Source organism: Ovis aries, chromosome 5 (genome assembly GCF_016772045.2).
Source record: "Ovis aries strain OAR_USU_Benz2616 breed Rambouillet chromosome 5, ARS-UI_Ramb_v3.0, whole genome shotgun sequence".
In the NCBI taxonomy this organism is placed as follows: domain Eukaryota; kingdom Metazoa; phylum Chordata; class Mammalia; order Artiodactyla; family Bovidae; genus Ovis; species Ovis aries.
Window position 1 is genome coordinate 2,500,325 of NC_056058.1, and position 27,687 is coordinate 2,528,011.

The following is a 27,687-nucleotide window of genomic DNA, read 5'->3' on the forward strand; positions in this document are numbered from 1 at the left end:
GTCCCCGAGTCTGCCCATCCTCGCCACCCTAGGCTCACAGCTCTGTCTGAAGCCGCAGCTCATGTCTGTATGTGACAGACAAACGGCCAGGGCCAAGGTACGACCCTCAGTGGGGCCTGCAAGACCCAACCCCGCTCCATGCTGCCCCTCACAGATGCCCACTCTGACGACACATGAGGCCCTTCCCACCCAGCTCTGCTCAGGACACCCAGGATACGGCCCTCTCCTGGTGTCCAGCTTGAGGATGCTGCATTCTGGAGCCTTTCCCAGCCCTAGAGGCCACAGAGCTGGCACCAGAAAACTCACGGTGGGGACACCAGGGGCTCAGGGCACACTTTCCTGCCCCACTCCTCCCCTAACAGACTGGGGACTCCCTGAGGGCAGAGCTGCATCTGGCCCCTCTCAAGGTGGATAATACACATGTGATGGACAGATAACGGGTGGATGACGGATGGAAGAGTAGACAGTGGATGGACAGGTGGATGAACAGGTAGACGGTAGACGTACGGATGGGTGGCCAGACAGGCATAAGCAAGGATGGCAGCAGAATGATGGTTAGATGGGTGGGCTGACGACTGATGGCGGGTGGATGGTAGACAGATGGGTAGATACCAAATGCATGGGTAGATGGTGCAGGGGTGTGTGGATAATGCTGAACAGCTGATGGTGGGTGGATAAACGCATGCCTGATAGATAACAGACTGTGGCTGGATAGATGGATAGGGAATGGATGGCGGGTGAACGGATGGGTAGTTGAATAGATGGGTGTGGGATAAACGGATGGGCAGATGAACAGGGAGGGATGCACGGATGCACGGATGCACGCACAGGTAGATGAATGGATAAGCGGTGGATGGGTTGGCGGTCAAGAGATGGCAGAGGGATGGGACCAATACATAAACCAGGAGCAGGACAGCAGGCGACGGGGAGGCCTGCTGGGTCAGAGATGACCGCCTCCCAGGGTCAGAGATGACCAATTCTGGGGACAGAGTATAACAAGTTGAGGGTCCTTAAACCTTATTTTCCATGCCTGGTTCAGCATCTTTCAAAGCATTCATGTGTCCCAGGTGTGCTACTGGACCAGCATCTGAGAGCCTGTCAGCTGCGCAAGTGTGTACAAATAAGAGCACGGGAGCCTAAATCGCAGGAGCAGCTATATGGAGGGTAGAAGCCCAGAAGGCCCTGCCTCGGCCTCAGGGCCCAAGTCCCCAGCAACCACCCTCCCCACCTTCCCCCTACACACAGCCCTGCTCCTACGTGAGGACTCCCTCACACACCAGAATTTCTCAAGCTTATCTTCACTAGCCCACCTCCAGGGGCTTTAGTGGTCAAGGGTGCAAAGTTGCCAACCCACAGCAAGATCACTGCTGGAAGGCTCAGATTTCTGGCCTCAGCACCTGCCAACAGTTCCTCGAGGAGGGACATGGGGGCATGCACAAGGGGGGAGGCTGGCTGCGGGAGGGGGCTGCCCACCTGTGACCTTCAGCTGGGCCTCCGAGCGACATGAGCCCACTTGGAAACTGATGGTTCCAGCGTCCTCAAGGGTCACCTGATGGAACAGAGACGCACGTGTCAGGCTGGCACTGCCACTTCCACCACCCCGACTTTGCAAGTCGCCAGCGCAACTGCTCCGGAGCTGGAAACTTCCCTGTCTCCCAGCCTTTGGGGGAGCAGGTGGGAAGGCCCCGGGAAGCACTGCAGGGCACAGGCGGTCTGGGGACACCACCTTGTGCAGGGTGAGCCAGTGGAGCGTGCCATGCTCCACCGTGATGTCGTTCATCTCGTTGGCCTGCAGGGGCACGCCTCCCAGGGCCCAGTGGGCCTCCTGGCCCGACGCCCTCGACAGTCGGCACCGGAAGTGGGCGTCCTGGCCCTCGCTGAGCTGAGCGTCCTGCAGGGGCTCAAGGATGGTCACCTCAGGAACTGCACGGGGTGAGGGCAGGGCAGGGGCACGGCATCAGCCTCCGTGTCGGAGACGCCCCGCCCCGCCCCACCAAAGCCACCTCCCAGGCCCCTGGGCCTGCCCCCAGCATCCCAGCCCCAACTCCTGAAGACAGGCACACCGGGGGCCGCTCTACGGCAACATCTTGGGTCACCCCAGAATCAGTCACTCAGCGCCAGCTCCCCCACCCTCAAAGGCAGGAAGCCTTGCCATCTCTCTCTGTCCCCTGACAAGGTCTTAACCAAGGTGGGGGTTCCGGCCCGCAAGTGCAGTGAAGCCCGGCTCCTGCTACCTCGGACGGCGAGTTGGGCAGAGGACGTGTGGCGGCCCACGTGGAAGGAGACAGTGCCAGCGTCCTCCGGGGTCACGCTCTTCAGCCGCAGTGTGTGGGTGCAGCCACCCTGCACCGCCACCTCGGTCACCTCGTTGCTCTGCAGCGGCAGGCCCTGCAGGCGCCACTCCGCATCCACGCCAGCCTGTGACACCTCGCAGCTGAACTCCGCCTCCCCGTCAGCCTGGACCTCGGTGTCAACCAGGCCCCGCACGATGGTCACCTCAGGCTCTGGCGGGCGAAGGGGGCCTTCACCAGCCAGGTCAGAGCACCCGAGCCAAGCTCCCATGTCCCCGACCCCGACTCCTCCCCAGGAAGCCTCCCAGGCTCTCTCACACTCGTCTCCTGCCACAGCCTCTGCCTGCCCCATGGGGGATTCAGCACCCACTGGGCTCACAAACACAGCTCCCTCTCGTGACACTGAGCTCCTGGGGGCAGGGCTGGGCTGGGGGTGCCTCTGCTGGGAGGAAGCAGGCGGCTGTGGGGTGGGGGGCTGCTTGTGCCCCTTCCCAACCTGTGGCCAGCCCTGCCCTGGCTGGGACATGATGGAAGCGAGACCTTCAGGACAGACAGGGGCTCAGAGAGAGCTGCCCCACCTGCAGGCAGGGGGGTGTGGAAGGCAGGGCGGTGAGCGGGGCGACGCTCTCCTGTAGGCACACCAGCCCAGAGCAGCGCAGAGGTGAGCACAGGAAGCCTGTGCCCCAAAGGCCTGAGAGCCACCCCGGAACAGCAGCTGGTGGGGGGCTGAGGGAGCCGGCGTGCCCCCGCGGCGGGTGGCGGGTGAGGCAGGGGGCGCTCACCTTTGACTTTGAGGAAGGCCAAGGTCTTCTGGCTGCCCGCCATGCAGCTGTACTCGCCCACGTCCTTGGCCTCAAGCCCGTGGATCAGCAGCTCACACGTGGCCCCCTGGCGCCGCATCTCATACTTGGGACTCCTGTGCAGCTCCACACCCTCCTTGAGCCACAGCACGGGGGCCCCAGCCTCCGAATCACTCAGCTGGCAGCAAAGCCGGGCCACACCGCCTGCGTCCTGCTCGGCACTCTGCAGCTCCGTCTTAAACACAGGCCTGGGGGCTGGGGAGGAGCAGGGAGGGCACTCAGAGCTGCTAATCAAGGGGCCTGGAGGCTGGGGGGAGCAGGGAGGGGCACTCAGAGCTGATCATCAAGGGGCCTGGGGGCTGGGGGGAGCCAGGAGGGGCACTCAGAGCTGATCATCAAGGGGCCTGGGGGCTGGGGGGAGCCAGGAGGGGCACTCAGAGCTGCTAATCAAGGGGTCTGGGGGCTGGGGGGAGCAGGGAGGGGTGCTCAGAGCTGATCATCAAGGGGCCTGCTGGTTTTAGGGGGGCCCAGGGACTGGGGGAGGGCAGGGGCCAGGGGGAGGCTCACCCCGGACAGAGAGGCTGGCGGTGCTCTGCTCGTGGCCTGTGTCACAGGTGTAGAGGCCAGCATCCTCCTGCTCGGCCCCGTGCACCAGCAGCTCAGCGGCTGTGCCTTCCAGCACCATCTGGTACTTGGCACACGGGAAGAGCTGCAGGGAGCCCTTGCGCCACTCCACGCTGCTGCCCGCCCGGCTCAGCTCACAGTGCAGGCGAGCCGTCGCGCCCTCGTCTACCTCCTGGGCCTGCAGCTCTCGAAGGAACCTCACGGGCGCAGCTACAGGCGGAGGCAGAACGTGAGGGTGGGAGCAGCTATGGGGGCGGGGGGCCACAGGGACGCAGCTCTCGGGACAGCGGTGGGCGGGGGGCATCACCTCAGGCCTGCCCACCCTGAGGGAGCCAGGGTCGCGTCCCCCGTGTGTGCCCTCAGGGGACGGCAGCAGGTTGCGGGGGGGGGGCGTCACCCCAGGCCTGCCCACCCTGAGGGAACCAGGGTCGCCTCCCCAGTGTGTGGGGCCGGCCTGGGCACGCACCTGTGACGGACAGGGTGGCGCTGGTGGTCTGGGAGCCACAGCTGCACGTGTACTCCCCCGTGTCCTCCCGGCGCAAGCCCCTCAGCACCAGCTCTGCCACGTGGCCCTGCTGCCGCGGCTCCCGGCGCCCATCGGCCTGCACCTCCAGGCCCCCCTTACTCCAGACGACGGTGGCCCCAGGCTCGGAGAGCTCACACTGCAGGATGGCCGAGGTACCCTCCTCAGCCTGCAGGCTCTGCAGCAGCTTCCGGAACACCACCTGTGGGGCTGTGGAGTGGGGATGGGGTGGAGGGGAGAGGGAAGGTCAGCCCCAAGCCTGAGGCCCAGTCACCCAGAGAGGAGACTGGCACCCCAAATCCAGTCAGACCCACTGAGGGCCTTGGCCAGGCCTGCCTCACCCGCCCACAGGGCCCACTGCCTCAGGCTCCTCTGGAGGATCGGGGTGGGAGTGGGGTCACGGGCCAGGGTCTACTCTAAGGGAGAGGAGGGGCTGCAGTGGGGGCCGTGAAAGGGACCCTGGGTCTGACCCAGGGGGTTCTCATGCCGACCTCCACCCAGGAAGCCCACAGGCAGGTCTGTGTCCGTCCAGCCATTGAGGTGGAAAAGGGGGGGACCTGCTAAGCCCCCAGGGCAGGGCCACGCCCCCCAGATACTGACTAGAGGCTGTGGAGCATGGGGGAACGTGGACTGCATTAGGACAGGCAGGGGGCGGGCACGAGGTGGGAATTCCATCACACATGAGGGTGAGCCGGGGAGGCCATCCGACTGGAGAGCACAACCCAGGCAGGGGACACTGAACAGAGAGTTTGGCAGGTGAGCAGGTGGGCGACAGACAGAAGCTGCACACGACACAGAGGAGACGGCTGCCCACGTGAGGCTGGCATGGGCACAGGAGTCGGGCACACACACAGGCTCCCAGACGAGCCCGCAAGCCCATCCTCACCCGTGACTGTCAGCGAGGCTGAGGTCCTCTCCTGCCCGCACACACACGAGTACTCCCCGGCGTCCTCCGCGGTCAGCTCACGGATCTCCAGCTCACACACGGCTCCCTCCTGCCTCAGGCTCACTCTGTCCCCAGCTCTGAGGGTCTCGGGCCCCTTCCTCCACTCCACGGGGGCCGCCTTGCTCAGCTCACAGCGCAGAGTGACCGTGGTCCCTTCCACAGCCTCTTCCTTCTTCAAATCTTTTGTGAACTTGGCAGGCAGGGCTGCAGATGGTCAGAAACACACAAACACTATCACACTTTCTGAACACACACAGTCCACAGGATGTGAACAGTGCACAGAAGACGTAAAACCCAAGTGGACTTGGCCCACCTGCTGGGGGGCCGGCACACACTGTGACTGTGACTTTAAAAGGTCCAACGGTACATGCACCATGGAACAGACACGGGACATGACAGGGAGAACAGAAGAATTATGGGAGGAAAAGGAGCACGATAGTGCATTAGCAAGCTAGGAAAGGGAGCTGAGAGCAGAGAGACGAAGGGCAGCCGCCAAACGCCAGCCCACGTGGCCACACGCGGTCTTTACCCCTGACGGCGAGTGTGGCTGAGGTCTTCTCCTGCCCGCACACGCACAAGTACTCCCCAGCATCCTCCGCGGTCAGCTCACGGATCTCCAGCTCACACACGGCTCCCTCCTGCCTCAGGCTCACTCTGCCCCCGGCTCTGAGGGTCTCGGGCCCCTTCCTCCACTCCACGGGGGCCGCCTTGCTCAGCTCACAGTGCAGAATGACCGTGGTCCCTTCCACGGCCTCCTTGCTTCTCAGTCTTCCTATGAACTCAACAGGCAGAGCTGAGGACAGAGAGACATGAATATCAGTGTCTTGGGAGAACTCTGAAGGCAGGACGTGACAAGACAGAGAAAAAGACATAAGCTCCCACAGGACACAGGACAGAGCCTGCAGTGAGACAAGAGGTGCGGGGCTGCTCGGAGCCTGGTTTCCCATGGGCCACACCAAGCCCAGGCAGGAGGAAGGAGCTCTGGGGAGTTACGGCGAGAGGGCGGCGCTGAGACGCGGAGGGAAGGTGGGATTGAGTGCAGGGAGATGACACGAAGTCAGTGACTGGTACCAAACCCAGCTCCGCCTGCCACACGCGGTCTTTACCCCTGACGGCGAGTGTGGCTGAGGTCCTCTCCTGCCCGCACACGCACAAGTACTCCCCAGCATCCTCCGCGGTCAGCTCACGGATCTCCAGCTCACACACGGCTCCCTCCTGCCTCAGGCTCACTCTGTCCCCAGCTCTGAGGGTCTCGGGCCCCTTCCTCCACTCCACAGGGGCCGCCTTGCTCAGCTCACAGCGCAGCTTGGCTGTGGCCCCTTCCGTGGCCTCCTCCTTCCTGAGAGCCTTCAGGAACTTGGCAGGCAGGGCTAGAAATGGGCAGAAAGACACAAAGACTCTTAGGCTCTCTGTACACACAGATGAAGTAGGAAATGGAGAGTACACGGAAGACACAACCCAGCTGGACACAGGTATGCTGGGTGTGCCAGTACACACTGTGACTGTGACTTTAAAAGGTCCAACCTGTACACGTGCCGAAGAACAGACGGGGAACGTGACAGGAGGACAGAATAGTTAGGAAAGGAAAAGGAGCCGGGCAGTGAGTGAACAGGGCAGGAAAGGGAACTGAGAGCAGAGACGAAGGGCAGCCACCAAACGCCAGCCACGCGGCCACAAGCGGTCTTTACCCCTGACGGCGAGCGTGGCTGAGGTCCTCTCCTGCCCGCACACGCACGAGTACTCCCCGGTGTCCTCCGCGGTCAGCTCCCGGATCTCCAGCTCACACACGGCTCCCTCCTGCCTCAGGCTCACTCTGTCCCCGGCTCTGAGGGTCTCGGGCCCCTTCCTCCACTCCACGGGGGCCGCCTTGCTCAGCTCACAGCGCAGCTTGGCTGTGGCCCCTTCCACAGCCTCTTCCTTCTTCAGACCCTTTGTGAACCTGGCAGGCAGGGCTGGAGGGGGTCAGAAAGACACAAACACTCGAATGCTCTCTGAACCCACAGAAGGAAACAGGATACAGAGAGTGCACAGAAGACACATAACCCAACCGGACTTGGCCCACCTGCTGGGGGGCCAGCACACACTGCGACTGTGGCTTTAAAAGGTCCCACCTGTACATGCACCACGGAACAGACACGGGACATGACAGAGCCAAAGAAAATAATTATGGGAGGAAAAGGAGCAGGCTCGTGAACTAGCAGGGCAGAAAAGGGAACTGAGAGCAGAGAGACGAAGGGCAGCTGCCAAACGCCAGCCACGTGGCCACACGCGGTCTTTACCCCTGACGGCGAGCGTGGCTGAGGTCTTCTCCTGCCCGCACACGCACAAGTACTCCCCAGCATCCTCCGCGGTCAGCTCACGGATCTCCAGCTCACACACGGCGCCCTCCTGCCTCAGGCTCACTCTGTCCCCGGCTCTGAGGGTCTCGGGCCCCTTCCTCCACTCCACGGGGGCGGCCTTGCTCAGCTCACAGCGCAGCTTGGCTGTGGCCCCTTCCATGGCCTCTTCCTTCCTCAGACCTTTTGTAAACTTGGCAGGCAGGGCTGGAGGGGGTCAGAAAGACACAAACACTCTAATGCTCTCTGAACCCACAGGTGAGATAGGTCCTGGACATCACAGAGAAGACACAGCACCCACTGGACACAGGCCACAGGTCAGTCGCCCCAGGCTCACACCCTGGACTACGGCCCCTCAGCCCAGTCCGTCCAGTGTGCCTGTGGCCCCTTCCACAGACTCCTCAGGCCTCACGTCTGTGAATCTGGTGGGCAGGGCACGGGAGGGCTAGAAGGTGTGGAGAACATCGGATTCCAGAGGCCACTGGGGGACAGGACGTGACAGGATGGAGTGAAAGACGCAGACCCCCATGGGACACAGGACAGAACCTGCAGTGACGCGAGGGCGGGAAGCAGCTCAGAGGCTGGTTCCTTGTGATTCACACACATGCCAGGAAGGAGGAAGGAATTCTGTTTAGTTATGGGAAGAGGGCAAGGCTGAGATGACGAGGGATGAGTGCAAGATGCCGTGAGTCCATAACTGGACACCAAAACCCAGCTCCGCTTGGCCACACGCGGTCTTTACCCCTGACGGTGAGCGTGGCTGAGGTCCTCTCCTGCCCGCACACACAGGAATATTCTCCAGCATCCTCCATGGTCAGCTCACGGATCTCCAGCTCACACACGGCTCCCTCCTGCCTCAGGCTCACTCTGTCCCCAGCTCTGAGGGTCTCGGGCCCCTTCCTCCACTCCACAGGGGCCGCCTTGCTCAGCTCACAGTGCAGTATGGCTGTGGCCCCTTCCACGGCCTCTTCCTTTCCCAAACCTTTTGCAAACTTTGCAGGCAGGGCTGGAGATAGTCGGAAAGACACAGACTATCACACTTTCTGTATACACAGAAGCAGCAGGACATGGGCAGTACACCGAAGACACAACACCCAGCTCGACTTGGCCCACCTGCTGGTTGTGCCCAGCACACACTGTGACTGTGACTTTAAAAGATCTGCACACGCGCCTCAGAACAGACAGGAAACGTGACAGGGACAAAATAGTTACGGAAGCAAAAGGAATGGGATAGTAAGTAGCAGGGCAGAAAGGGGACTGAGAGCAGAGAGACGAAGGGCAGCCTCCAGACGCCAGTGCACGTGGTCACACGCGGCCTTTACCCCTGACGGCGAGCGCGGCTGAGGTCTTCTCCTGCCCACACACGCACGAGTACTCCCCAGCATCCTCCGCAGTCAGGCCACGGATCTCCAGCTCACACACGGCTCCCTCCTGCCTCAGGCTCACTCTGTCTCTGGCTCTGAGGGTCTCGGGCCCCTTCCTCCACTCCACGGGGGCCGCCTTGCTCAGCTCACAGCACAGCGTGGCTGTGGCCCCTTCCACGGCCTCCTTGGTCTTCAGTTCTTTGATGAACCGAGCAGGCATGGCTGCAGAGAGTTAGATGGACAGAAGCCATCAACCCCGATAAAGGACTGGGGGTCTCACCTGAACGTTCAGGATGGGGTAGATGCAGGACGGGGGGAGGACGTGGAAGGAAGCGGGCCAGAGCATGTGCGATAGTGAAATCCTCTCCATATCGCTCAGTAAGTTGCAGGTTGCGAGAGACTGGCTCCGTCCAAGCCTCTTTCTTCTCAGAGTTCATCTGTCCTACTTATGTCTTTTCCTATTGTCTGACGGCCCACCTCATCTACACCCAGAGTCCACGCCATGCTCTTCCAGCTCACGACTTACACACGCAGCCAGGCAATGGACAACTCGCCAGGAGGCACCTTCCAGCCGTGAGAACCACTGCCCCACCGACACCCCTCGTTTGTGCTTCCCGTCCCAGGTAAGGCGTCAGCCACATGGGGCCCACGTCTGGGCACACTGCAGGCCTTCCCTGCCTCCACCAGGTTCCACCTCATTCACCTTACACATTCCTTTCCCGACTCCACTGGACCCCCACTCTCCTGACTCAGATCTCTTAGACCCCAGTGGATTCCAGCCTTGGCCTTCTAACCCTGCCCCCTAGCCCTCCAACCTGCAGTCCGCTCTCGCATCCCAATTCCAGGCAGAGCGCGAGCGTCACAAGTTACAGCTGATCACAGCTCATCCTGGTTACACCCTGCTGTGGCCTGAATCACATCCCTCAAAATTCGTACGTTGGAGCCTAACCCCAGGATGCAGAATGGAGATGTATTTGATGAGGCAGCCGAGGTGAACGAGCTCACTGCGGTGGAAGCTAACCCAACATGACCGGTTCCCTTATAAAAAGAGTATATTACGACACAGATGCCCAGACAGGGATGACCATGTGAGGGCGTGGGAAGAAGACGGCCAACTACATGCCAAGGAGAGAGGTCTCAAGAGAAACCAGCCCTGCCACATCCTAGCCTCAGGCTTCCTGCTTCTAGGGCTGGGAGGAAACCATTTTCTGAGGTTTAAGCCAGTACTATACTGGTAAGCCATTTAGATTTTGGTACCAGGAGTGGGCTGCTACTATAACAAATACCTAAAATTATGGAGTTCTCTTTGGAACTGGGTGATGGGTGGAAGCTGGGAGAGGTCTGAGGTGCATGTTAGATAAACCTAGATTGCTTGAAGAGATTTCCAGGGGAAATATGGATTCTAGACATGCTCCTGGCGAGGCCTCATACGGAAATGCACTGTTGGAAACTGGAAGAAAGGCAATCCTTTTATAAAGCAGTGAAGGATTTGGCTGAACGATGTGTCCCAGAGTTCTATGGAAGGTAGAACTTACAAGTGAACTTGGGTATTTTTTTGCTGAGGTTAATTCCTAAGTCAAGCACTGAGGGCACAGACTGACTGCTCCTTGTTGCTTATGGTAAAATGTAAGAGAATAGAGTTATATTGAAGAAGGAAGTATTTAAACAAAGAGAAACCAAACATGGATACCTTAGAAATTTTCCAGCCTATTGAAATTTCAAAAAAAAAAAAAAAAGAGAGAGAGAGAGAGAGAACACTTGTTCTGGAGAGAATACTAAGTGTGTGGTTGGAAATCATTTGGTAAAGAGATGTTTAAGTGTGAGTCTTGGATCCAATCTTAGAAAAGCCAAGAACAGAAACGGAATCACCCAGGAGGCTGTGTGGAAGACTCTCTTGTCTGAAATCTTGGACTGCTGTGAATTATAAGGGAGACCACCAAGGCTTCTGAGAACTTTGTATCAACAGAAACACTGCCAGCCATGAAAATCAGGCTCAGAAGGCACAGGATGGAAGATGGGCGGGCCAATATAGCTATGCAGCTGGGACAGGGACCATCCTTCACAGTTGGGAATAACCCCAAAGGCAGTTCAGAAGTCAGCAAGGCTGCCACAGCATCCACAGTCCCAGGAGGCCACCTCTGTGTAGGGCCCAGAAGACAGTGTATTGAGCCAGAGGATCATTCTCTAATCTTGAAAATCTCACAGAATTTGTCCTTAGTAGGGGCCAGATTTCTGTGGAACCAGTGGCTTCTTTCTTCTTTCCTATTTCTTTCTTTTGCAATGGGGATATCTACCCCATGCCTGTTTCACTGAAGTATTTTGGAAGCACAGAACTTGTCTGATGTTTCCGGTTTACAACTGCAGAGGAATTCTGCCTCAGGATGAATCATACCTCCAGTCTCACAAACACTTGATTTAGATGAGATTTAGATGAGACTTTGGATTTAGCCTGACACTAAAATAGGTTAAAATTTTGGGGTTTGGGGTAAATGTACTCTGCATGTCAGAACATGCATTTTTGGATCAAGAAACCGAGTATCATGGACTGAATCATTTTGCTTTTCACTCAGTCATGTCCAACTCTTTGCGACCCCATGAACTGTAGCAGGCTTCCCTGTGCATCATCAACTCTCAGAGCTTGCTCAAACTCATGTTCATCAAGTCAGTGATGCCATCCAGCCATCTCTTCCCCTCTTACCCTCTTCTCCTCCTGCCCTCAAACTTTCCCAGCATCAGGGTCTTTTCCAATGAGTCAGCTCTCCGCATCAGGTCGCCAAAGTACTGGAGCTTCAGCTTCAGCACCAGTCCTTCCAATGGACATTCAGGACTGATTTCCTTTAGGACTGACTGGTTTAATCTCCTTGCAGTTCAAGGGGCTCTTAAGAGCCTTCTCCAATACTACAGTTCGAAAGCATTAATTCTTCGGTGCTCAGCTTTCTTTATGGTCCAAATCTTTATGGACTGAATCATCAAATTTATATCAATCAAATTTATATACTGAAGTCTTAACCCTCAGGAACTAAGAATGTGAAGTTATTTGGAAATAAGGTTTTTGTAGAGGTAATTAGGGTAGAATGGAGTTACCGGGAGGGTGACTAATTCAATTTAACTTATAAGTATTCTTATAAGAAGAGAAGATTAGAACACAGGACACGCAAAAGGGTGACCAGGTGAAGACAAAGAGAGAGTGTGGCTATCTTCAAGCCAAGGAGGGAAGTCTCCCGCAGACACCTGGATCTTGGACTTCCAGCCTCCAAGACTATGTAACCTGCATGTCAGAACACACATTTTTGGATCAAGAAACCGAGTATTATGGACTGAATCACTGGATCACTGAATCAATGAATGTGTCTTTTGAGTCACCTGTATGCGGTATTTGTTACACAGCCTAGGTTTTCTGCGACAGAGCTCTTTAGAGGCTGCACAAAAGTTCCAAGGTCAGTCAAATGCTGTCTGATTAGCACAGCACTGGAGGGCTTGGTCTGCCTGCTGCCTGCTCCCTGCACTCCCAAACACTGTGCTTCAGTCCTCGGTGCAGCTCTCTCACCAGCATGAACGACCCCACTGCACACCTGGGTCCGGAGCCCGCACACACCCTCAGACTCGGCCTCAGCCTCGGCTGAGGGCAGCTCTCTAAACCACAATGCCTGTTTGCTGGTGCCTCCCCGAGTGTCCTTGCACCAGGCACCCCTGGGGTCTGCACCCACAGGGCCTAGGCAGGGTTGGCCTGTGTTTCTGTGAAGTGGGTTGTGGCCCTGAGACAGCAGGAACACGGGGAGAGCACACTACACGTGGCAGAGAGGAGTCACGAGCGTGGCTACGTGCAGTCTTCACCTCGACACCGGTGTGGCCACACACCCCGCAGAGTCCACGCCCCCAGGTCACAGATCTCCAGCTCACACGCGGCCCCGTTCTGCCCCAGGCGCCCTATGTCCCGTATTTGAGGAGCTCAGGCCCCTTCCTCCACTCCACAGGGGCTGCCTTGCTCAGCTCACAATGAGGGGTGGCTGTGGCCCCTTCTGTGGCTTTTTATTCCTCAGGTGTTTTGTGAAATTGCTGGGCAGGACTGGTCACAAAGACAAACACGCTGTCACACTAGGCGAACACACAGAGAAGACACCAGGGGAAAAGAACAGCAGGAACACAACAGCCAGGCGGACACGGGCCACGCCCGGGCCGGGCCACGGACACGCCGTGCCTGGGGCTTCCCCCAGCGCAGCCCTGCAGTGGGCTTCCAGGCCCTTCCTGGGCATCACCCGACAGGCAGGGCTGGGAGCGTCAGTGACACGGACACCATGAGCTTCTCTGCAGAACTGCTGGGAAGGAAGTGACAGGACGGGGGAAACGACACGGACTCCGACAGGACGACAGAACAGCGTCACTGGCGACACGGTGGATGGTGGAAGTGGACTAACTGCCGGTTTCAATGGTTCACACATCAGCACAGGAGGGTGAAGGAGATTCCACAGTCTCCTGGAAACAGGCGGTACTGAGACAGGGAGGGAGCATGCAGTGAGGGCAGAAGGCGGCCGTGAGGTCAGTGACTGGACACCAGACACAGCCCCGCCTGCCACACGCGGTCTTTACCCCTGACGGCGAGCGCGGCTGAGGTCCTCTCCTGCCCACACACACAAGAGTACTCCCCGGCGTCCTCCGCGGTCAGCTCACGGATCTCCAGCTCACACACGGCCCCGTCCTGCCTCACCCGCACTCTGTCCCCGGCTCTGAGGGTCGTGGGCCCCTTCCTCCACTCCACGGGGGCCGCCTTGCTCAGCTCACAGCACAGCTTGGCTGTGGCCCCTTCCACGGCCTCTTCCTTCTTCAGGCCTTTTGTGAACTTGGCAGGCAGGGCTGGAGATGGTCAGAAACACACAAACACTATCACACTTTCTGAACACACACAGTCCACAGGATGGGAACAGTGCGCAGAAGACACAAAACCCAACCGGACTTGGCCCACCTGCTGGGGGGCCGGCACACACTGTGACTGTGACTTTAAAAGGTCCAACGGTACATGCACCACGGAACAGACACGGGGCATGACAGGGAGAACAGAAGAATTATGGGAGGAAAAGGAGCACGATAGTGCATTAGCAAGCTAGGAAAGGGAGCTGAGAGCAGAGAGACGGAGGGCAGCCTCCAAATGCCAGCCCATGTGGTTATACGCAGTCTTTACCCCTGACGGCGAGTGTGGCTGAGGTCTTCTCCTGCCCACACATGCACGAGTACTCCCCAGCATCCTCCGCGGTCAGCTCACGGATCTCCAGCTCACACACGGCTCCCTCCTGCCTCAGGCTCACTCTGTCCCCGGCTCTGAGGGTCTCGGGCCCCTTCCTCCACTCCACGGGGGCCGCCTTGCTCAGCTCACAGCGCAGCTTGGCTGTGGCCCCTTCCATGGCCTCTTCCTTCTTCAGACCTTTTGTGAACTTGGCAGGCAGGGCTGGAGACGGTCAGAAACACACAAACACTATCACACTTTCTGAACACACACAGTCCACAGGATGTGAACAGTGTACGGAAGACATAAAACCCAACGGGACTTGGCCCACCTGCTGGGGGGCCGGCACACACTGTGACTGTGACTTTAAAAGGTCCAACGGTACATGCACCACGGAACAGACACGGGGCATGACAGGGAGAACAGAATTATTATGGAAAGACAAGGCACAGACTAGTGAGTGAGCAAGGGAGAAACGGGAACTGACAGCAGAGAGGTGACTATGTGTTGTTCCCTGATTAAACTGTGTCCAGCTCTTTGCAACCGTGTGGACTACAGCATGCCAGGCTTCCCTGTCCTTCACCATCTCCTGGAGTTTTCTCAAATTCATATCCATTGAGTGGGTGATGCCATCCAACCATCTCATCCTCTGTCCCCTCTCTCCTCCTGCCTTTCATCTTTTCCCACATCAGGGTCTTTTCCGAGTCCGCTCTTTGCATCAGGTGGCCACAGTGCTGGAGCTTCAGATGGGCAGCCACCAAACGCCAGGCCATGTGGTCACATGCAGTCCTCACCCCTGACAACGAGCCTGCCCAGAGACCTCTCCTGGCCTCACACACTCCCCGGCAACCATTAGAGCCGAGCCATGATCTGCAGCTCACACGCTGCCCCGTCCTGCCCCAGGCACAGTCTTATTTCCGTCTCAAGGGTTCTGATCCAATCCTCCAGTCCTCATGGACCACCCTGCTCAGCTCACAGCACAGTATGGCCATGCTCCCTTCCGTGGCCTCTGCATGGTTCAGACCCTTTGTGAGCCTGGCAGGCAGGGCTGAGGAGGGCTACGAGGCCACTGAGAACATCAGACTCTCAGGGCAACTCTCTCCAGGACACAAAACCCCACAGACTGCAAAAGACCACAGTACAAACAAGTAAAGAGACGCACAGATGGTGACGGAGGCAAACGTCCCGGACGGAACAGCGGACACACAGCACTGGACACTGACGTCTACTGAAAGAGGAACCGGAGCCAGAGACATCTGCAGGCACCCAGGTGGGAAGATACAGAAAGGCACAGAATCCAACAGTGAGACACAGACCACACGCAAACATGAAGCCACAGGTCCCTGGGGCCTCTCACAGTCTTTACCCGTGACGGCGAGCGTGGCTGAGGTCTTCTCCTGCCCACACACGCACGAGTACTCCCCAGCATCCTCCGCGGTCAGGCCACGGATCTCCAGCTCACACACGGCTCCCTCCTGCCTCAGGCTCACTCTGCCCCCGGCTCTGAGGGTCTCGGGCCCCTTCCTCCACTCCACGGGGGCCGCCTTGCTCAGCTCACAGCGCAGCGTGACCGTGGTCCCTTCCATGGCCTCCTCCTTCTTCAGGCCCTTTGTGAACTTGGCGGGCAGGGCTGGGCAGGGTCAGAGCGACAAGGGAAACATTAGACTCTCTGGAAAATGTAGGGGGATCAGGCTGTGGACATTTGATAATGCAACAGTCACACACTGGGGCAAATGAGGAATAAACGCTTAGACCCACAGACACATGGGCAGGTAGCAGCGCTTGGCGGGGGAGCGTGTGCAGAGGACAGACCGACCAGCAAGGAAACGGACTCCTCAGGGAGGACCTCACGGCAGGGACAGAACACGGAAATGGCCACAGTGCCCGCAGAAAATGACGACAGATCGGAACGGATGTCCTCCAGCACCCTCCACGGCCCAGCTTACCCCACACCGTGGCCACGGCCCCCTCCAGGCCTCATTCTGTAGTGACTTTATGATCTCGAGGGGGATCGCTGGGCACGGAGACACAAAAAGAGCTACCTAAACTATCCCACGTGTCTCCCACAGCATACTCCCCTTGTCAACTCCTACAATGCCGGGGCCGGAGCCCGGGGCTGACAGAACCAGGAGCAGCACGGCCGGAAGGAAAGCACAAGCCACCCCACTCCTGCCCTGTCCCCCTGGAGTAGGTGCCCCTGGGATCGGCACGTTCTGAGAAGCTGCTCTCCTGGACTGCTTGTAGCTGGGCAACTTGAGCACTCCGCAGGCACGCTCAGTCGCTTTGTCGTGTCCGACCGTTTGCGACCCCATGGACTGTGGCCTGCAGGGCTCCTCTGTCCCTGGCATTTCCAAGGGAAGAATACTGGAGTGGGTCGCCGTGCCCTCCTCCGGGGCTCTTCTAGCCCAGGGATCAAGCCTGAGTCTCCTGTCTCCAGCGTTGGCAGGCAGGCTCTTTACCACGAGCGCCAGGGGGTTCTCTGGTCCTCAGCCCTCGGCGGTGCTTCCTCCCTGCAGCGGCAGCTGCTGCTGACCGTGTGACAGGCCTCCGAGCCCACACCCCTTGTGGTCTCCTGGTGAGTCTGAACAGTGTGCGCACCAGTGTCTCTGTGCTAGGGATGCTATGCTGCACTCATGAAGTTCACCCATGAAGGCGGCATCATGGCCTGACCTCTCCCCCGAGATCTGAGTTATCTGTGTTCATGACGGCCCTGCCCAGCCTCAGGGTCCTCTTCTTTACCGTCCCACCTTGTCTCGTGAGCACACCCCAACAGGGCCCAGGATGTGAGGCCTCTGAGCACCTGCAGAGCTGTCCCCTTTGCTCTGGGAGGTCACGCCACACCTTGACAGAACCCCTTCTGTGGCTGCTGTCTAGAGTCAGCGTACCCCCCAGAGGTGCCAGACACTGACCCCAGTCCAGCATGGGTGCCCACCTGCCCTCCTGGACCTGGCTCTGCTCCCCAGCATCCCTCCTTCCTCTCCCGCCGTCGTCAAGCACTGTCCACACCTATTTCGCCTCCACTCCACTCTACACCCAGACCTCACCTCCTGGCTTACCTCCACCTCACCCTCCACAGGCAACTCTCACTCCCAGTTCACTTTCGCTTCAAACGCCACCTCACCTCCACACTGAGGAGCCACCTCCACATCACCTCCAGCACGTCTCCACCTCCCCCACACCCCGAGCTCACTTCCCATAACAACCAGGCGCTGGACGGAAGACCCGAGGCCCTCCATCACGGCTCTCTCTTGGGACTACCCTCTCAACACCGGGTCAACATCCCACCCTCAAGGGCCATGCGCTCATCTATTTCCCAGCTTCTCTCCTGTTCCGCTCCCGCGAGAGGACCATAATTCTGTTCTTTCCCATGTGGCTGCCCGCCTCCTCTTTCTCAGACGCGAACCCCTGAGGACAGTGAGGACCTTATCCTCTGCTCGTTATCTGAGAGAAGCGTGGGAGACTGTGGAGACTCCTGCTGCAAGAATGCAGGAGATGCGCAGAGACATGAAAGACTGCAGCCAGACAGGGCGGAGCTGGAGGACACGATAAAGCCCGCAGACATGAAGCCGCTGCTCCACACGCCACACGCGGCCTTTACCCCTGACGGCGAGCGTGGCTGAGGTCTTCTCCTGCCCGCACACGCACGAGTACTCCCCAGCATCCTCCGCGGTCAGCTCACGGATCTCCAGCTCACACACGGCTCCCTCCTGCCTCAGGCTCACTCTGCCCCTGGCTCTGAGGGTCTCGGGCCCCTTCTTCCACTCCACGGGGGCCGCCTTGCTCAGCTCACATCGCAGCTTGGCTGTGGCCCCTTCCGTGGCCTCTTCCTTCTTCAGACCCTTCATGAACTTGGCAGGCAGGGCTGGAGATGGTCAGAAACACACAAACACTATCACACTCTTTGAACACACAGAAGCAGCAGGATGTGGAAAGCACACCGAAGACACAAAACCCAGCTGGGCTTGGGGAGGCCAGCACACACTGCAACTGTGGCTTTAAAAGGCCCAGCGGTGCGTGTGCCACAGAACAGACACGGGACATGACAGGGAGAACAGAATAATCATGACAGGAGAAGAAACAGGACAGCAAGAGAGCAGAACAGAAAGGGGACTGAGAGCAGAGACGAAGGGCAGCCACCAAACGTCAGCCACGCTGCCACACGCGGTCTTTACCCCTGACGGCGAGCACGGCTGAGGTCTTCTCCTGCCCGCACACGCACGAGTACTCCCCGGCGTCCTCTGCGGTCAGCTCCCGGATCTCCAGCTCACACACGGCTCCCTCCTGCCTCAGGCTCACTCTGTCCCCGGCTCTGAGGGTCGTGGGCCCCTTCCTCCACTCCACGGGGGCCGCCTTGCTCAGCTCACAGTGCAGCTTGGCTGTGGCCCCTTCCATGGCCTCTTCCTTCTTCAGGCCTTTTGTGAACTTGGCAGGCAGGGCTGGAGATGGTCAGAAACACACAAACACTATCACACTTTCTGAACACACACAGTCCACAGGATGTGAACAGTGTACGGAAGACACAAAACCCAAGTGGACTTGGCCCACCTGCTGGGGGGGCCGGCACACACTGTGACCGTGACTTTAAAAGGTCCAACGGTACATGCACCACGGAACAGACACGGGACATGACAGGGAGAACAGAAGAATTATGGGAGGAAAAGGAGCACGATAGTGCATTAGCAAGCTAGGAAAGGGAACTGAGAGCCGAGAGACGGAGGGCAGCCACCAAACAGCTCCGCCTGGCCACACGCGGTCTTTACCCCTGACGGCGAGTGTGGCTGAGGTCTTCTCCTGCCCGCACACGCACAAGTACTCCCCAGCATCCTCCGCGGTCAGCTCACGGATCTCCAGCTCACACACGGCTCCCTCCTGCCTCAGGCTCACTCTGTCCCCGGCTCTGAGGGTCTCGGGCCCCTTCCTCCACTCCACGGGGGCCGCCTTGCTCAGCTCACAGCGCAGCTTGGCTGTGGCCCCTTCCATGGCCTCTTCCTTCTTCAGACCCTTCATGAACTTGGCAGGCAGGCCTGGAGGGGGTCAGAAAGACACAAACACTCGAATGCTCTCTGAACCCATAGGTGAGATAGGTCCTGGATATCACAGAGAAGACACAATACCCAACTGGACACAGGCCACAGGCTGGGTGCCCCAGGCTCACACCCTGGACTACGGCCCCTCAGCCCAGTCTGTCCAGTGTGCCTGTGGCCCCTTCCACAGACTCCTCAGGCCTCACGTCTGTGAATCTGGTGGGCAGGGCACGGGAGGGCTAGAAGGTGTGGAGAACATCGGATTCCAGAGGCCACTGGGGGACAGGACGTGACAGGATGGAGTGAAAGACGCAGACCCCAAAGGGACACAGGACAGAACCTGCAGTGACGCGAGGGGGGGAAGCAGCTCAGAGGCTGGCTCCTTGTGATTCACACACATGCCAGGAAGGAGGAAGGAAAGTTATGGGAAGAGGGCAAGGCTCAGATGAGGAGGGAAGGTGGGACAAATGCAGCAAGATGCCACGAAGTTAATAACTGGATGCAAAACTCAGCTCCACTTGGCCACACATGGTCCTTACCCCTGACGGTGAGGGTGGCTGAGGTCCTCTCCTGCCCGCACACACACAGATACTCCCCAGCATCGTCCACGGTCAGCTCACGGATCTCCAGCTCACACACGGCTCCCTCCTGCCTCAGGCTCACTCTGTCCCCAGCTCTGAGGGTCTCGGGCCCCTTCCTCCACTCCACGGGGGCCGCCTTGCTCAGCTCACAGTGCAGAGTGACCGTGGTCCCTTCTGTGGCCTCCTTGCTTCTCAGTCTTCTTGTGAACTCAGCAGGCAGAGCTGAGGACAGAGAGACATGAATATCAGCGTCTTGGGAGAACTCTGAAGGCAGGATGTGACAAGACAGAGAAAAAGACATAAGCTCCCACAGGACACAGGACAGAGCCTGCAGTGAGACAAGAGGTGCGCGGCCGCTCGGAGCCTGGTTTCCCATGGGCCACACCACAGCTGGGAAGGAGGAAGGAGCTCTGGGGAGTTACGGCAAGAGGGCGGCGCTGAGACGCGGAGGGAAGGTGGGACGAGTGCAGGGAGACGACACGAAGTCAGTGACTGGTACCAAACCCAGCTCCGCCTGCCACACGCGGTCTTTACCCCTGACGGCGAGCGTGGCTGAGGTCCTCTCCTGCCCACACATGCATGAATATTCCCCAGCATCCTCCGCGGTCAGCTCGCGGATCTCCAGCTCACACACGGCCCCATCCTGCCTCAGGCTCACTCTGTCCCCGGCTCTGAGGGTCTCGGGCCCCTTCCTCCACTCCACGGGGGCTTCCTTGCTGAGCTCACAGCGGAATGTGACCGTGGTCCCTTCCGTGACCTCCTTGCTTCTCAGTCTTCCTATGAACTCAGCAGGCAGAGCTGCAACAAGGTCCAATGGACACAGCACATCACCTTCATGCTCCCGCAAAGGATGAAAGGGGCAGTGTGGGACTGCGGAGTGTCACGTGGGCAGGGTGGCTGAGACGCTCACCCTTTACGGTGAGCCTGGCCGACGTCTTCTGGTCCCCGAAACTGCAGAAGTACTGCCCGCTGTCCTGAGGCCGCAGGTCTCTGACCACCAGCTCCAGCACGGCCCCGTCCTGTCGCAAGCTGTATTTGCCTCCAGGCTGCAGAAGCTCATCCCCACGCCGCCACTCCACGGGCCTGACCACGGATGACAGCACGCAGCGCAGCGTGGCAGCGCCCCCCTCCAGCACCTCCACGTCCTTCAGGCCCTCTCGGAACTGCACTGGCCGAGCTGCGGACAGGCACGAGCTCCGTCAGCACAGCCTGCACGGCTGAGGATGGTGGAGGGCAGCAACTGGCAGAGGCAGGCAGGCCCACCCAGCTGTCTGCACTGGGGGCTGAGGATGGGGCCCTGAGAACTCTGCCTGTCCAGCAGGGTGAGCCGAACAGCACGGAGCAGAGAAGGGTGGGGCATTACAGGCTACATTTAATCCCCCAAATTCACCTGTTGGCACCCTAACCCTCAGGATCAAAGAATGGAGCCATATTTGGAGATAGGGGTCTTGAAAGAGATGATTGAGTTAAATGAGGTCAGCAGAATGGGTCTTACACCCGTATTATCGGTATCCTTACAAGAAATGGAAATTAGCACAGAGACACACACAGAGGGATGACCAGGTGAAGACACAGGGAAAGATGGCCATCTATATGCCAAGGAGAAAGGCCTCAAGGGAAGCCAGGCCTGCAACACCCTGATCTCAGACTTCTGGTCTCCAAACCCAGGAGAAAATAAATGTTTGTCTTTTAAGCCACCCAGTCTGTGATACTTGGTAGCCAGGCCGAGCCAACTGAGATGGAGATGAGCCAAGCCAAGAGAAGGGAGACATGTGCTGGGAGCCAGTGTGAGGAATCCCGCCCGTGACAAGGTCATGAGGAAGGAAGCTGACATACGCAAGGCGTGCTCAGACTTCAGGGACCCCTCTGGAAATTCCTAAGCATGTACCCCAACAAAAATCTGCCGGCTTTTGTGCTCTACTTTTCCACTCTTCTGACATTTTCTGGAAAAAGTCAATTCAGGGCTTTAGTCTTCTGCATTTAAAAGAGTGTTTCAATCCAAAAAACCCTCTGATGGCTTTCTAGCCTGCCTGCAGGACTCCTACAGCTGCGCGTGTGATTGTTTGAGGCCTCCTGACTGCAGGAGGCACAGGAAGCTTAAAACATCCTAGGAATGTAGGAGCTTCCGAGGAGTCAAAATCTTTAGAATAGGACTGATTAAAGGTTTCATTTGTTGAATCAATATTTGCTGCCAAATTTTCACATCCTTTAGTTGTAGATATAGTTAGAAAAACAAGTAGTAGACCTTGTGTTAGCAACATTAGATCTTTGAGTTAAGTACCCTCTTTGTTGTGTCCCACTGCACCTTTGTTCTATAGAGATGTAACTTTAATGTTAATGCTTTAAGGAGATGTAGATTAAAGAAAAACACTTCAGGGGAAACAAGATTAACATTCATTAAGGAAGAGAGCCAAAAAGTGTTAACAAGCCTCTTGGCCAGAAGATAATGTAAATCACCTGAGACCTTTTGTATACCAAATGATGTATAGAAAGAGCCTGAGCTGCGAACGCTACGTAATCTTGTGTTACCCATTGATCTCTGTGTTTTATCAAAAGTATAAAAGGCCTTCTGAACAATAAAGGAGGGGGCCAGCTTCCCGGGGCCAGGGGCCGGGGGCCCGGGGCCAGCTTCCCGGGGCCTGGGGCCGGGGGCCCGGGGCCAGCTTCCCGGGGGCCAGCTTCTGGGGCCGGGGGCCAGCTTCTTGGACCAGCTTCTCTAACTAGTCTCCCGGCCTGGTTTCTTGGCACTCTGGCTCCCCCCGTGTCTCTCTCTCTCTTTCTTCTCCTCTCTCTTTCCCTCTCTCTGCTCTTTACTTTAATTTCGGGTTGAATTTCCACCTGGGGCGCGGAGGCTCGCCAGGTCTACTTACTTGCCCCGGCTGTTAAGATCCGCGAGAAAGGGAGCTTAAGGCGAGGCACCCTTAGATATTCAAGCGGGCGCCGGTGGCCCAACGTAGATGGTGCAAATTCCTTGTCTGGAATTTTATTGGCCTTCCGCGTAAACCAAGCTATTCAGCCCTCTTCCTCCACTTAATCTTCTTACTACACTATAATTTCTTAATCTAATCTTACTTTAATAAATAAACAAGCTTTTCCACGCCGACGCCGTCCACCCTTCGAATTCCCTGGATCCACCGGGGCTGGACCCCGGCAGACATGGCAGTGTAAGCACAAGAGAGTCAGCAATGAAGTTAAAAAGGGAAAAAGACTGCTGGTCAGAAGACCAAGAGAGGGTGAGAGAGGCTTTCAGGAGCAGAAGAAACCCAGAGACAGGACAGACAGCGGGCAGAGTAAGATGGACGAACTGCTGAAGATACAGGTGGACAGAAGGAGCCTTATGACACCCTGCACCCACATGAAGAGGACAGAGCGCGTCCTGGAGTCCCCCTCGCCCCGAGCAAGACGAGAGACGTGTCAGGAGTGCGGCTGGAGACTGCCCACGCCCCTCTCCCAGGGCTCACCATGGACCCTGACAATGGACCTGCTCCAGGCGCCCGCAGCCTCACACTTGTAGCGCCCGCTGTCCTGCAGGGTAGCCTCAGTGATGACCAGCTGGGCCCGGCGGCCCTCATAGGTCAGCCGGCACCGGGCCGATGGCCGCAGGGGCTTCCCATCCTTGGTCCAGCACACAGGGCTGTCGGAGGCGGAAGTCTCACAGACCAGGGTCAGATCCTCCCCCTCCGTGACTGTGGCATCCGTGAGCCCCTGGGAGAAGACACTTGGCTTCTCTGCAGACAGAGAGGGATGCGTAAGACTGTTGGGGGCTCCTGCAGGAGAAGCCCCAGGTCTTGCTACACACCAGTGCCCACCCGCCCCTACACCCCATTCTGGGCTGCAGACAGGACTGTTGGGAGAACAGGATGGGCTCTGTGTGGCCCCACCCCCACGCTGACCTTGAGTTCACCTCTGCACACCATGGACAACAACATGTCTTCAGACAGCACCACTCAGCCCTGGGATCCAAGGCTCCAGCCCGAGGGAAGCCTACAGTGCCTTCCTTCTCTGGGAGCCCCAGGGCCTCACCCAGGAGATGGCCAAGCCACTGCCTTGAGGTTGCACGTTCAGCCATACGGACTGGTCCCCACCATGCACTGGGCACTGGGCCTGCCACCTACCTGTGACCTGCAAGGCAGCTGAGGTTCGCTGGTCACCTGCCTCAAAATGGACGGTGCCTGAGTCCTTGAGCGCCAGCTGCCGCAGGGTCAGCACGTGGTAGCCGCCGGGCTGGGCCTCGATCTCGTTGAGTTCATTGGCAGACAGGGGCGTTTTGTCCAAGAACCAGTGGACAGGCTTGTAGTCGGCAGGGGAGATACGGCAGCAGAAGGTGGCCGAGGAGCCCTCCTGCACCTCCGCGTCCTCCAAGTCCTCTGTGATGAGCACTTTCTGGCCTGCAGAGACACGGACAGGCACATCAGGGAGCCCCGGACCGCTGCCAAGGGAAACGGGGTGCTCCCCAAGGCCGGATCCGGGGTGGGCTCTCAGCAGGGAGCGAGCAAATGACTAACAAAGAACGTTAAGTGGGTCTGAACTGAACGGCCCAAAAGCATTTGTTTTGGGCCCACCAGTGAGCCCTCAATCCACCTCTTGGGGCCTTCTGCAGAGCACACACGCTGACCCACAGCACGGCCCCTCCATCAAGCTGGGCTCCGTAACGTCTACACCCCTTGTCCCTGTCACAGAAATCACTTAATGCCATTCGATCTTGTATTAACAGAAGTGTGGGGGGAAAAAGGAGACATGCGGCTATAACAACATTTAAATTGAATGATCTGGAGGACTGACAACATGAATTTCTAGAAAAAAAAATTTTTTTGCTGCTGTCTTAGGTATGGTGAAAGCTTAAGACATAACTACTGATTGGCTGCCAGATTCCTTCTGCGTTCATAGGTGTCTTGAAGCTACTGCATGCCAGGAAGCAGGGATGGCACGTTGGTTCTTGCTGTCCTTCAGTCCCTGAGTCATGTCTGACTCTTTGTGACCCCGTGGACTGCAGCACAGCAGGCTCCTCCGTCCTCCACCGCCTTCCTGAATTTGCTCAAATTCACATCCATTGAGTCAGTGACGCTATCTAACCATTTCATCTTCTGCCACCCCCTTCTCCTTTAGCCTTCAGTCTTTCTCAGCATCAGGGTCTTTTCCAATGAGTCAGCTGTTCACAGCAAGTGGCCAAATACTAGAGCTTTGGCTTCAGCATCAGTCCTTCCAATGAATATTTAGAGTTGATTTCCTCTAGGATGGACTGGTTTGATCTTCCTGCGGTCCAAGGGAACTCTCAGGAGTCTTCTTCAGCACAATTCAAAAGCATCACTCTTCAGCGCTCACCCATCTTAATGGTCCAACTCTCACATCCATACATGGCCACTGGAGAAACATAGTTTGACTGTGTGGACTTTGGCAGCAAAGTGATGTCTCTGCTTTTTAATATGCTGTCTAGGTTTGTCATAGTTTTCCTCCAAGGAGCAAGCGTCTTTTAATCTCATGGATGCAGTCACCATCCACAGTGATTTTGGATCCCAAGAAAAGAAAACCAATTACTTTTCCCCTTCTATTTGCCATGAAGTAATGGGACCTGATGCCATGATCTTAGTTTTGAATGTTGAGTTCCAACCCAGATTTTTCAAACTCCTCTTTCACCCTCATCAAGAGGCTCTTTACTTCCTCCTCCCTTTCTGCCATTCAGTTCAGTTCAGTTCAGTCGCTCAGTTGTGTTTGACTCTCCGTGACCCCATGAATCGCAGCACGCCAGGCCTCCCTGTCCATCACCAACTCCTGGAGTTCACTCAAATTCGTGTCCATTGAGTCAGTGATGCCATCCAGCCCTCTCTTCCTCTGTCGTCCCCTTCTCCTCCTGCCCCCAATCCCTCCCAGCATCAGAGTCTTTTCCAACGAGTCAGCTCTTCTCATGAGGTGGCCAAAATACTGGAGTTTCAGCTTTAGCATCATTCCTTCCAAAGAAATCCCAGGACTGATCTCCTTCAGAATGGATTGGTTGGATCTCCTTGCAGTCCAAGGGACTCTCAAGAGTCTTCTCCAACACCACAGTTCAAAAGCATCAATTCTTCGGCACTCAGCCTTCTTCACAGTCCAACTCTCGCATCCATACATGACCACAGGAAAAACCATAGCCTTGACTAGACGGACCTTAGTCGGCAAAGTAATGTCTCTGCTTTTCAATATGCTATCTAGGTTGGTCATAACTTTTCTTCCAAGGAGTAAGCATCTTTTAATTTCATGGCTGCAGTCACCATCTGCAGTGATTTTGGAGCCCCCAAAATAAAGTCTGACACTGTTTCCACTGTTTCCCCATCTATTTCCCATGGAGTGATGGGACCGGATGCCATGATCTTCGTTTTCTGAATGTTGAGCTTTAAGCCAACTTTTTCACTCTCCTCTTTCACTTTCATCAAGAGGCTTTTAGTTCCTCTTCACTTTCTGCCATGAGTGGTGTCATCTGCATATCTGAGATTACTGGTATTTCTCCCAGCAATCTTGATTCCAGCTTGTGCTTCTTCCAGTCCAGCGTTTCTCATGATATACTCTGCATAGAAGTTAAATAAGCAGGGTGACAATACACAGCCTTGACGTACTCCTTTTCCTATCTGGAACCAGTCTGTTGTTCCATGTCCAGTTCTAACTGTTGCTTCCTGACCTGCATACAGATTTCTCAAGAGGCAGGTAAGGTGGTCTGGCATTCCCATCTCTCTCAGAATTTTCCACAGTTTCTTGTGATCCACACAGTCAAAGGCTTTGGCATAGTCAATAAAGCAGAAATAGATGTTTTTCTGGAACTCTCTTGCTTTTTCCATGAGATCCAGCGGATGTTGGCAAATTGATCTCTGGTTCCTCTGCCTTTTCTAAAACCAGCTTGAAAAAAATACAACCAACTTGAACATCTGAAAGTCCACGGTTCACGTATTGCTAAAGCCTGGCTTGGAGAATTTTGAGCATTACTTTACTAGTGTCTGAGATGAGTGCAATTGTGTGGTAGTTTGAGCATTCTTTGGCATTGCCTTTCTTTGGGATTGGAATGAAAACTGACCTTTTCCAGTCCTGTGGCCACTGCTGAGTTTTCCAAATTTGCTGGCATATTGAGTGCAGCACTTTCACAGCATCATCTTTCAGGATTTAGAGTGGTGTCATCTGCTTATCTGAGCTTATCGATATTTCTCCCAGCAATCTTGATTCCAGTTTGTGTTTCATCCAGCCTGGAATTTCACGTGATGCACTCTGCATACAAGTTAAATAAGCAGGGTGACAATATACAATGCACTCCTTTCCTGATTTTGAACCAGTTCATTGTTCCATGTCCGGTTTTAACTGCAGCTTCTTGACCTGCATACAGGTTTCTCAGGAGACAGGTAAGGTTGCCTGGTATTCCCATCTCTTAAAGAATCTTCCACAGTTTGTTGTGATCCACACAGTCAAAGGCTTTAGCGTCGTCAATGAGGCAGAAGCAGATGTTCTCTGTAATTTTCTTGCTTTCTCTGTGATTCAGCAAATGTTGGCAATTTGATCTCTGGTTCCTGTGCCTTTCCTAAACCCAGCTTGCACATCTGGAAGTTCTCGGTTCACACACTGCTGAAGCCTGGCTTGAAGGATTTTGAGCATAACCTTACTGCTGCCGCTGCTTAGTTGCTCAGTCGTGTCTGACTCTGTGCGACCCCATGGACTGCGTCCCGCCAGGCTCCTCTGTCCATGGGGATTCTCCAGGCAAGAGTACCGAAGTGGGTTGCCATGCCCTCCTCCAGGGGATCTTTGTGACCCAGGGATCAAACCCAGGTCTCCTGCATTGCAGGCAGATTCTTTACTTCTGAGGCACCAGGGGAGCCCAATGTGAAATGAGTGCAACCATATAGCAGTTTGAACTTTCTTTGGCATTGCTCTTCTTTGGGATTGGAACGAAAACTGATCTTTTCCAGTCTTATGCCCACTGCTGAGTTTCCAAATTTTCTGGCATATTGAGGACAGCACTTAGGCAAC

The 27,687-nt window shown here is 56.8% G+C and overlaps 1 protein-coding gene across 42 annotated transcripts in view; it reads right to left on the bottom strand.

The window, feature by feature from the left end:
• The window catches only part of OBSCN (obscurin, cytoskeletal calmodulin and titin-interacting RhoGEF), a 231,601-nt gene that overhangs the window by 59,625 nt on the left and 144,289 nt on the right, over window positions 1-27,687 (bottom strand). For 17 of the 42 annotated variants that reach the window (XM_042249479.1, XM_060416153.1, XM_042249500.1 and 14 more), the window contains 24 exons: window positions 23,823-24,095; window positions 23,169-23,435; window positions 20,618-20,884; window positions 20,242-20,505; window positions 19,666-19,929; window positions 18,863-19,126; window positions 18,275-18,538; window positions 17,701-17,964; window positions 15,469-15,732; window positions 14,061-14,324; window positions 13,472-13,735; window positions 8,843-9,106; window positions 8,263-8,526; window positions 7,464-7,727; window positions 6,873-7,136; window positions 6,291-6,554; window positions 5,714-5,977; window positions 5,125-5,388; window positions 4,182-4,448; window positions 3,659-3,925; window positions 3,074-3,346; window positions 2,235-2,504; window positions 1,727-1,923; window positions 1,474-1,549 (listed from right to left, as the gene is read on the bottom strand). In XM_042249479.1, coding sequence (XP_042105413.1) covers window positions 1,474-1,549; window positions 1,727-1,923; window positions 2,235-2,504; window positions 3,074-3,346; window positions 3,659-3,925; window positions 4,182-4,448; window positions 5,125-5,388; window positions 5,714-5,977; window positions 6,291-6,554; window positions 6,873-7,136; window positions 7,464-7,727; window positions 8,263-8,526; window positions 8,843-9,106; window positions 13,472-13,735; window positions 14,061-14,324; window positions 15,469-15,732; window positions 17,701-17,964; window positions 18,275-18,538; window positions 18,863-19,126; window positions 19,666-19,929; window positions 20,242-20,505; window positions 20,618-20,884; window positions 23,169-23,435; window positions 23,823-24,095 — 6,117 coding nt within the window. The remainder of the gene's footprint in view (window positions 1-1,473; window positions 1,550-1,726; window positions 1,924-2,234; window positions 2,505-3,073; window positions 3,347-3,658; window positions 3,926-4,181; window positions 4,449-5,124; window positions 5,389-5,713; window positions 5,978-6,290; window positions 6,555-6,872; window positions 7,137-7,463; window positions 7,728-8,262; window positions 8,527-8,842; window positions 9,107-13,471; window positions 13,736-14,060; window positions 14,325-15,468; window positions 15,733-17,700; window positions 17,965-18,274; window positions 18,539-18,862; window positions 19,127-19,665; window positions 19,930-20,241; window positions 20,506-20,617; window positions 20,885-23,168; window positions 23,436-23,822; window positions 24,096-27,687) is intronic. The other 25 variants (XM_042249505.1, XM_042249486.1, XM_060416162.1 and 22 more) reach the window with 23 other exon arrangements.